Source organism: Theobroma cacao, chromosome 8, assembly GCF_053813885.1.
Source record: "Theobroma cacao isolate CCN51 chromosome 8, ASM5381388v1, whole genome shotgun sequence".
NCBI classification, from domain to species: domain Eukaryota; kingdom Viridiplantae; phylum Streptophyta; class Magnoliopsida; order Malvales; family Malvaceae; genus Theobroma; species Theobroma cacao.
The window spans coordinates 9,083,386-9,093,996 of NC_142646.1; the positions used below are offsets into that span (position 1 = coordinate 9,083,386).

Here is a 10,611-nt window from a genome sequence, read left to right on the forward strand (position 1 = left end):
GTTTTGAATTTTTTGAAGAGCAAGTAGTGAGTTGGATTCTACTTGGAACTTTCTAAAGCCCTTATCCTAGCATATTTTCAATCCCAGTAAAACGCTCATAATTTTGCTTGCAAGGAAAAAGAAACGCCAATTTTGTATGTAAATCTTAGTATCCAATTACCAATATCATCTCTAATAACTCTTCTTATTGTTGTCGTTCCTGGCTGTCCTCGAGCACTTCCATCAACGTTCAACTTTACATAGACTGCTTCACTGCTACCCATGCTACTAAATGTTCCCTTTTCGCTTTATCATTTTTTCGCTATAAGTTATCCCATGCTGCTTTCGATTTAGTCCAAATCTAGTGCCATGCATTTCGTGGCCAAACAAAAGTATCCTCAAAAATAGACAAATTTCCCCAGTACCATAGAAGCCATGTGGCCTGTTGGAAATAATCCCCCACGGTAACCCATCAAAGGTCTCCTCATTCTTTATATTTTCTAACATCCAACTGTGTAAATCAAGAGAGAAAAAATTACTGTTACTGAGCTTGGGAGTAATTTGTATCCATAGATTTCTACATGAATCGCAATCCCTCAGTGCATGAAGTAGGGTCGCTATGTGGTTATGACACTTGGGACGAGTGGTTGGAATACTTGCAATTCGCCTAGATAGCCATTCCTTAGTCGGCAAAGATTCATGAAACATCTTCCAAAGGAAAACTCAAACCTTCCTTAAGTTGATAGTTTTCTATATTTGATTCCAATGACTCGTTGTTGGAAGATGGCTATTTAATTGTATCTCATACGCTGATTTCGCCGAGAATTCAACATTACCTGATGGCATCAAGAAAACTGTATCTTCTTCAACACTGGTAAGATCGATCATTATTGCAGCTATTCTTAAAATAATGTGTTGAGGAAGATCCTGCTCCATTTGTTGCAAAGCCCAGCTTCCAAACTTGTTGTAAAAACTAGCTACAGGCAATTGAAGTTCCATATCTGATAAGGCTCTGGTTGCATGGTTAAAGAGTGGACCACAATAAAGCCAATTCTTTGTCCAAAACTTAGCTTTGTGACCATTTGCAATGGATATTCCTAAACCTTTTTCAATAACTGGTTTACACTTTAATATATTTTCCCACACATGTGAGTTGATTGATTTATTTGTTACTGACATGAAATCTTCGTGTCTAAGATATTTTCCATTCAAGATATTCAACTAGAAGCAATCTTTCTGATTCCATACACTCCAACCGAGCTTAGCAAGTTAAGCTAAGTTGAATTTTCTAGAGTCATGTACCTGGAAATCACTTTCTTCCTTCTCTGCACAAAGCTTTTCCCAACTTAATGCATGAATTTTCCTTTCGCTTCTCATATGTTCCCAAATGAAGTTTCTATTTAGTTTATCGATTTCTTTAATGGTCAATTCTGGGAGAAATGATGTTTGCATTAAATATTACGCCATTGTGCTAGTCACGGCTTGAACTAATGAGATTCTTCCTGCTATGGATAGATTATTATTGCTCCATCTTTCCAGCCTTGACTTGATTTTAGCTACCAACTCAGAATATGTGTCCTTTTAATTCTTTCATGCAACATTGGCGTGCTAAGGTATTTCCTAAAGGCACTTGTCAATGGTAACTTAGCAACACCACTTAGTAAATTAGCTCTTGCACCGCTAATGTTTGACTAAACCAGTAGTTTTGATTTTGAGAGACTCACTTTTTGGCCTGATGCCTTACAAAACTGGTCAAGGATCTGTCTCATTACCTTCACTTGTTTTATTGAAGCAACCCCAAATAACATCAAACCATGTATGAGATAACGCAAGTCCCTTACTTGTGAATCGCAACGCCTGTCAGTCCCTTGTATTAATTGCACTTCCAATTAATTGTGAAAGTTTTTCCAAACACAACATAAACAAATAAAGAGATAGGGGATCACCTTGATGGATACCTTTTGAAGGGGAAAAAATATTTGAGGTCTTAGGATTGCAGATGATGGAAAAAGTTGGCGTTCTCGCAATGTACATTATGAGATTTACCCATGAGAAAGGGAGGCCAATTTCTTTTAATACCTCTTGCAGAAAATTCCGTTTTAATGTATCATAGGCCTTCTCAAGATCTATTTTTATTGCCAAAGCTTCTTCTTGTTTTCTCACCATTCGCATTATGTGAATTGCTTCTCGAACAATGATAATATTATCTATTGCTTGTCTCCCCGGAATAAAGCTACATTGAGTTTTCCCGATAATATCACTCAATAGAGGTCTTAAAAGGTCCACCAACACCTTGCTTAAAGTTTTCATCAACATCGTGCAAAGGCTAATCAATCTAAATTGAGTGATTCATTTAGGACTCTCCAACTGGGGGATAAGTGTTATCAATGTGTTATTTAGTTCAGGTGGGAATGAACCAGAGTTATAAGTAGTTTTAACCATCCTGAAGATACCTGCTCCCAATATGGTCCAATTTTTTTTGAAAGAAGGTAGGTGGAAATCCATAAAACCTTAGGCTTTTATTTGGTTTCATGTTAAATGTGGCTTTCCTGACCTCTTCATAGGAGATAGGATTTGAAATTTCAGCTATTTTATTTTCCTTTAGCTTCCACTGTGAGTTTCTTGGGAAAGACACATGAATACCATCATCCTTAAATAGTTCTTGATAATATTGCAAGGCCATTTTCTCCATTTCAGCTTGGTCATAACTCCATGAAACCTCATCTTTCTTCAAAGTTGAAATCTTATTTCTTCTGTGTCTGCCTTTTACCATAGCATGGTAAAACTTGGTGTTGGCATCTCCATATTTCACCCTGACAAATTTTGCTTTTTGTTGCCACATGTTCTTTTTTTGATATAGAATTAAGTTATATTCTTCCATCAATGCAACCTTCAAATTTTGTAAAAAATTACTATGACCTTTATCAAGTTAGGATTTTTTTTTTTTTATAATTGGAGGAGGGAGGATTCGAACTCTGTTTTTTAGACAGAGAGATTATGCACCAATCAATGAAATAAATACTCGAGTGTTTTATCAAGTTAAGATTGAATACTTTTGAGTCTTGCAAGTGCCCGCCACTTTCTCTTATATATGTTACGATATACTTCATGTTCCTACTTCCCCAAAGAGACTAATGAATTTCTCAAAGCTGTAAAAATATTTACTCCTCCTAACTTCCATTTTCTTTTAGAAAATCCTTAAAATTTGGGTAAGACATTCAGGAAATTTCAAATCGAAACCTTTTATAAAGTCAAGTTTCTTGTAAGGAATTCTTACATTGCACCTGAATGGGATGATGGTCAAAGTGGGTTCGTGGCGATGTCAGTTTTTGGGCAAATAGAAATAAATCAATCCGTGCTTCATTTGCTATTGCTCTATCCAAGCCAACTCTGGTATAATCTTAGCTATCCTTTTTGTTGCACCAGGTAAATTTAGGTCCCGATGATCCCAAGTCAAACAAATTATAGTTGTTCATACAAGCACTCATCTTATTGCATTGACTAGAATTCACACTTTTTCTTCTTCTCTTCTCATCTGGTGAAGTGACTTGATTAAAGTCTCCTAATACCATCCACGGCAATGTCGCTTGCTAGACACAATGATTCCCATAACTATTTTCTTTCTTCCACAACAAGACTTCCATATACAGCTATTAATAACCAACTGGGTCCCGAAACCTTAACCATCATATGTATAAATTGTGATGAAAACGCCATTACCTCTAAATCAATTTTTGTTTCATCCAATAAGATCTAGATACTGCCTGAAAAAGCTTTAGCTTTTACCTTGAAAAAATTTGGCAATCCAATTCTGTGACATATTTTATCAGTTTTGATGCTCCAAATCCAACATATAGCTCATGCATGTTGATTAAATTCTACACATTCCGGACACACCTTCAAGAGGCAACTCCTTTCACGTTCCAACTCAAGATGTTATAATTCATAAGTAAAGACTTAAGCTAGTATTCAATAACAAATATATCCAAAATTAAAAATTGATATATTAGCAAGATTATTCTTGCATTATATCCGCCTTTTCCATTTTCAACTCTATGTCCAATGAAGTGGTTACCACATTTGACCTATCATGACTTTCATCATCCACTACACTGATAACTCGTTCCCTAGACACTTAATTTATGCTAACTCTAAGGCTTTCAGTGATAATACCTTTGTGAGGTGAAAGAATAGATGTAGTGATTGGGTCAGTTACTTCTTGGGGTTGGTTCGCTAGGTCAAATACTACTAGTGGAATAAGGTTTCTCTAGGGATTTCTTATACATAACTTATGTGAAGGAGTAGAATTTTTCCTAGTTTGTGCCTTTGTCATGTTCTACTGTTTTGGCTCAGGTGACGTCATCTTTAGAACAATGAGGGCCACAAATGTTCCTTTAGCTTTTGAGGGAGTAAGCTCTCTATTTGACACACTTGCCGTTAACTGTAAGAATTCTTTTAAGGCGATTTTAGTTTTCACAGTAGTCGTATTCTACTCTATTTTGCTAATCACTTGCTCTATGGCATCTTTTTTTAATGTTTCAAAAATAAACTCCTCCACATCTGTATTATTCCCTTCATCTGCCAATATATAAAATCTTGAACTAGGTTTTGTCGCCTCTTTAGAACTTTTTTTTTTTTTTGTTGTGGCACCTTAGATTTTGATTTGATGCCTCTCTTTGAGTTCCTTCTAGTATTTCTCTTGTAAATTTTCTTCGCAACCATCCACGTCCCACAGCTCAAAGATTCATAATCCCTCTTTGGGTTTTTTTTTTCTTCAGCGAGTCTATGTGCTCGTTCCTCTATATAACTCTTTTGTTCCTTCTGTCAGATTAGACAAAATTCAAATCCATGGCCAAATTTTCCACAATAGAAGCATAACATTCTCAAACCTTCATCCTTTATCCTCTACCAACATCCTCCTATATAGATCTTTGCCACAAAGGGTTTTGTGAGATCAAGTACAACACACAATTTCGCAAACTTTCCCCTTATAGCATGAGAAGTAGTTCAATCCACTTTCAAAGTTTTCCCAAGTTTATTGCCAATTTGTGACAACACATCCTTATCATGAAACTCCAAGGGCTATCCTGGTAACCTGATCCAAGCTGCTAATGATTTTATGGTGGTTTCATTATATCTAAAGCCCAGTACCCATCTTCGAATAGTGAGGTAGTGATCCGCAATGATCCAGGGACCTTCTAATAAAACTTAAAGCAATAATAGAACATAATCATAATCAGCTTTAATTGAGAACTTAAAGCAATAATATCCATTATCTAAATCCATAGCTTGAAATTCTCCTTTCAATGCCCATATCTGTTTCACTCTATTGCACAGATAAGAATAGCTTATGTCTCTCCCCAACAGTTTCACAACGAAGGTTCTTCTCTAAGGTTTCCTGATCCTTTCCTTATCCTCCGTAGTCAAGCTAATATAAGGGTTGTTAACATCTGGTCGTACCTCATCATCGTCTGATTCAAAATCTTCCACAAACTGTCTCTCTTTTTCAAAATCCTCATTGTTTGACATAGCCACCATGTCCTACAAAAGAATATTACTGTATGATGATTTTGGAACCCCATCTTGCTTTGATGAAATATGCACACCTAAGTCAACAGGATCGTCGCACTTCTCATTGCTACCCAATCGTATTCGTCCTCTCTTAGCACCCACTCGAACAACTTTTCCTCTCCAACTTCCATCAGCATTTACTGAAGGGACCCTAATGAGTCCGCCTCCATGCAAGCGGCAACTAAGGTTTCTTAAACTTACATGCAAGTAAGCAAGAATGGTTAACATACACCTTCGAGAGAATTTTTATTTTTGTTACAGAATTTCAAACCAACGAACAATTAAATGCAATCTATAAATGAATTTACAATCTAATTAATTTAGTAATCCGTAAAATCAATTCTTTAAAAATAGAAGATAATTAATGCTTCAATTATATATAATTAAAATTTTGTAATATTAATTTATAAATTATTTAATATTATTAGAGTTTAAAAAATATTTTTGATAAAAATAATTATATATAATTGGAATTTCTATGTATTTACAAGTTAGAGAAATTTTACTAATATTAATAATTAAAAAGTATTTAAAATGATTATTTAAAAAATATAATGAATAAACATGATCATTTAATCAATAAATCAAAGATTATATTGGATGTCAAGAAAAAAAAATACTATTAATAGTAACACGAAAAAGTAAAAAATTAGGAGTATTATTTTATTTAATTTTTAGACATGAATCATTTAAATAAAAAAAAAAAAAGGTGGAATGAAGTTTTGATGGATTGAAAGGATAGAATTACAGAAGCAAAAGGCTGGCATAGGTGGTAGGATTATACAGCAAGGGCGGTGCTCAGAGTTCAACGTGGAAATGATGAAAGCCCAAAGCAGCAGAAGCTGCCTGGTTGTAGGAAGCAGAAGAAGATTGCAAAGTGCAGTTGAGCAGCAAAGTACGGTCTGTATAAGTGGAAACCCACCTGCCCACTCACCATCCCCCATTTATAGCAAATCTTAAACTTTGCAATCCAATCCAAAGATTCAGAATCATAATGGAATTTCTCAATACTCTCTCTTTCTACCCTTTTTTTTTTCTACTTTATTTAATATTTCATTTCATGTCAATTGTTAGTGTCGCTATGATTGAATAGTTATCCTATTGTTTAACATTGTACCATATATAGATGTAACACAAGCAGAGTGTTTGATTGTTTGATCCTTGGAAAGAAATACAGACAAGAGTCCTCACCTCTTATTATAAAATGAGTGAAGCATTTTTGTTTTTTCTTTTTCAGGTATATAAAACTGTGCACCATACTCATAAGTGTACTACAAGTTGACCTTGCTGTGCAATGATGTTAGCTTCTAGAAATTAATAAGCAGCCTGCAGCCAGCAGTCTGTAAAGGGGGAAGTGGTGGCAGTTCGTTCATTCACTTGGGACGGATCCCCTAATACCCAGACCTGACACAATTATTTTTTTGAACCAATAGCAAATCTTTTTCTCTCATTTAATTTGTATACGAGTTTTCCAATAAAATTGTATTAAAAATCCTCCAAACTCATATAATAAATTAAATTAAAAATATATAAATATCTATTTCACCTAATAACAAGAGTCTTGAAATAACTAATAACATCTTTATTTAAGAGTAGGCTTCCAAGTTGATCTCTTAATTTTGGAGATTACAAATCTCTCATCTTTAACCATCTCTAATCACATATAAAATGTAAAATAACGAAAGAGCAATCACAACTTAACAAACATGGTCACACATACCTTACCTGATCAAATATCATTTCATTGTATGCGTATTATATGAAATCACACAAGAATGTTAGTTCATTCATAAATAATTTAATTTGTCAAAAAAATTAAAAAATCATTATAATCAAAATAGATAATTTCATAAGTTCATAAATAATTAAAATCGTAATCATTATATAAATATTTTGTCAAGTAAATCATAAATTTAATTTTTATAATCATAAAATGTAATTCTTTAATACAACCTTTTCTATAACTCATAATCATATATAATATCATTCTCTAAATCATTATTAACTATTATATCCTGTTAATAGAATTATATGCTAAACTGCTATAATTCATCAACGAAGGCGTAAAGTAACTTCGATTACAACCTGTTGGTTAAAACATTCTTTTAAAAACATAACATATGGTACACTAGTCCCAATGCTACATGGTGTTACATTAATACTGCTATGCAGTGTGGTGTGATATAGGCAGTACTAGATTCTCTCCTTCAGTTTTGGCAGTACACCATTAGCATCCCACTCTATCCCTAACGTATCTCCACAGCAATCATTATTCCTGTCAAATCTCATTAAGCTGTATGATACGAGCAAAGAGGATTTGAAGATTTTGCGTTTCTTTTTTTCAGTTGGGTTGAAGAGAATATATAAGGAATCTTAGTGAGTTTTGGTTTTATACTTGCAATTAATTAATACTACTTTCCTACAAATCAAAAGATTATATGCTACATTGTAATTTTCAGTTAAATAATTAATCTCAGTAGTTAGATTGAAATGCTTAATGGTTTTAAATTTATTTAATTTAAAAAATCTTGATGAGGGAAACATATATATAGCCTTTTCTGGAGGAACTTTCGAGTCTTCCATTGGCTTGACTATGCAATATGTCAGCAACCAACCAACAGATAGATATGCTTTTGTCTTTGTCTTCCCGACTGTTCTTAATTACTTGAAATTCAACTCTCTCCACATCCCATCAACTTTCAGCCCCTTTAAATGATTTAAGCTTTATATTGTTATTATTATTATAATTTTACTATGTTCTTGTCATTCCTCAACTTTATCATCAATTTTTTATATTTGTTCTTCATCTACCCTTTGGAAATGGACAGTTGATATATGTGTATATATATCTCATTACTGAAAACAATAAAGGGAATATAGAACTGAGATACATCAGTTAATATAATAAGGATTTTGAAAGTTTGTGGCGTGAAGAAGGGAGAGAAAACAACACTTCAACAAGAAATCAAGACAATTAGTAGTTTGTTAAGAAAGAAAAAACTTCCAATCCGTACCTTTTGTCAGTTGAATAATTTATTATATCTTAATTAATTATATGTACAAATGGGTTCATTTCCTTCCATGATTAGGTAAAGCAAACAAGGAAAGAAAACTGCATGTATATACTAAACGATTCAAGTAATCTCCATGCTGGCATTCTTATCTGCTCATGAAAGTACAGAATATTAAAATTAGAGAAAATTATGAGAAAAAACTACAGCTGCTCGACTGATTTCTCTGTCCATTTCCCTCTAAAAAGGAGTCGGTGATGACATGAACCTGAAGTTTTTTGATTGGAAGTAGTAACCACTACCATCACCCAATTGTGGTTTGACTGCTGACTCAAAGCCAAAGTAGGGGAAAATGCGGATAAAACTATAAACAAGAAAGCTGTTATATATGGGGAACTAAGAAGTGATAGATTTACAGGATCAAAACTTTAGTGTGCTCAGTACTACAAAACAAGCCCTAAATTATATTTTTTGGGGCACAAAATACTGATACCCCATCAACAAAAACAGGCTGATCTGCCCAGAAGGAAAAAGAAGAGAAAGTTAAAACAAGGCAGAATCAACCCCTTACACATTTTTTCTTTGTCTTCTCTCTAGGGCTTCAGACAAATTGGAGTTGACCTCTACTGAAAATGGAAGGACAGCATGTAGTTGTACTTCTATTTTCTTCAGTTTTATGATCCTCAACCAAGTCAATGTCTTCTGGCGAGACTGAAACTTTTTTGCAGTTTTTGGAGAGCCATTTGGACTGCATATAAGCAGGTTTTCTCCAGGGAGGGACATGGAGACCATTCTCTTTGAGTGATCTTTTAGCAGCGGAGCAAAGTAAAGGGATGATCATGTTAAGCTTCTCTTCGGTACCAACAAAGATCAAAGGAAGATCGTTTATCATCTCTTCGTAGGTTACTGTCGGCCTTGCTAATTCAAATTGAGACCTGAACTCCATATCCGCTATCACCCTTTTGGGTCTACCATTTTCCACCACCATAACATCAATATACTCATACCCACCTGGAAATTGGCAAACTTTAAACCCCAAAAACAAAGAATCAAAAACCATAATTATGTATTCATGAGGGATTAATGAAAGAATATGTTTCATCTTATCGGTTTAAGAGAGAGAGAGAGAGAGAGAGAGAGAGAAAGACCTTTGTGATGGCTAGGAGTGCAAACCCATGAAGTTTTGCAAAGAGAAGCTTCGTAACCATCGTTTCTCAGTTTCATTACTACCAACTTCTTGAGATTGTTCGTCTGATGGCCAGCAGTTCCTATATCTTTCAAATACATTAATATCTTTTCATGTATTTCAGCCTCCTCATCAGTGTGTTTCCCTAGAACTTCCTGGAAAAACCATTCGAGAGAGTTTTACATTTACCAGAACCAGAAAACAAGTAACTAAAAACAACAGCTTGATGTTATTTACAGAGTTGAAACTATATATTGAAGAATTTACCTGCAAAATGAGACATGTGGTTTGATGATTGCGAGAAAGCGGTGTTGAAGTTGTCAGTGAAATGGGAGTGGATGTTTCTGATTCGATGAAATCTCTCACCATTTGAGCCAGCTCTTCCTCTCCCAAGCTTCCCATCGGTGTTTCACCGAGTCCCAAAATTGTCAACTCAACTATCTATCCACCACAAAAGTTGTTGGCACACCGCACACTGTACTTTCTCTCTCTCTCTCTCTTATATATATATATATATATGGTCATGGGAAATTTAGCTTCTAGTGTGAAAATCGGAAAATAGAAATGAAGTTCAATTAAATGTTGTCATTTGTCATTTTTACCATGCACCATGACATTTCTTCATTTCCCTGCTATATATAGGTAATAGGATTTAATATCCATCATCCGTGTCATCATGTTTGCATTCTCTCACCACCTCTCTCGATTCCCTGTTGCAGCTACAAGTTTTTTGTCTCCTTTTAAATATGATACTAATAAAAGAATGCTTATACTTTTAAATATAATACTAATAAAAGAATGCTTATGTTTCAACTCGTTTTTAGTTCTCCCCTTTCCCTATCATTCAATTCCATGTATTTACGA

The 10,611-nt window shown here is 34.4% G+C and overlaps 1 protein-coding gene across 2 annotated transcripts; it reads right to left on the reverse strand.

Annotated features, from left to right (window-relative positions):
* Positions 1 to 8,922: 8,922 nt before the first annotated feature.
* LOC18592544 (transmembrane protein, putative (DUF506)) lies at positions 8,923 to 10,210 on the reverse strand. 2 transcript variants are annotated; one of them, XM_018125668.2, is made up of 3 exons: positions 10,015 to 10,210; positions 9,710 to 9,902; positions 8,923 to 9,572 (listed from the first exon to the last, which is right to left on the reverse strand). In XM_018125668.2, exons 1-3 carry the CDS (start codon positions 10,147 to 10,149, stop codon positions 9,163 to 9,165), a joined length of 738 nt encoding a protein of 245 aa, XP_017981157.2. In that variant the 5' UTR covers positions 10,150 to 10,210; the 3' UTR covers positions 8,923 to 9,162. The 2 variants fall into 2 exon arrangements, with proteins under 2 accessions (XP_017981157.2, XP_007019405.3); XM_007019343.3 differs by having other exon boundaries at positions 8,923 to 9,587.
* Positions 10,211 to 10,611: the final 401 nt, after the last annotated feature.

Bases quoted from the DNA above. Each gene is read 5' to 3' on its own strand.
- LOC18592544 (XM_007019343.3), bottom strand. From the start codon at position 10,149: ATGGGAAGCTTGGGAGAGGAAGAGCTGGCTCAAATGGTGAGAGATTTC. The intron at 9,903-10,014 runs GTAAATTCTTCA...TGGTTTTTCCAG, and splicing joins CCACATGTCTCATTTTGCAG to GAAGTTCTAGGGAAACACAC. The intron at 9,588-9,709 runs GTCTTTCTCTCT...TGGGGTTTAAAG, and splicing joins CACTCCTAGCCATCACAAAG to TTTGCCAATTTCCAGGTGGG.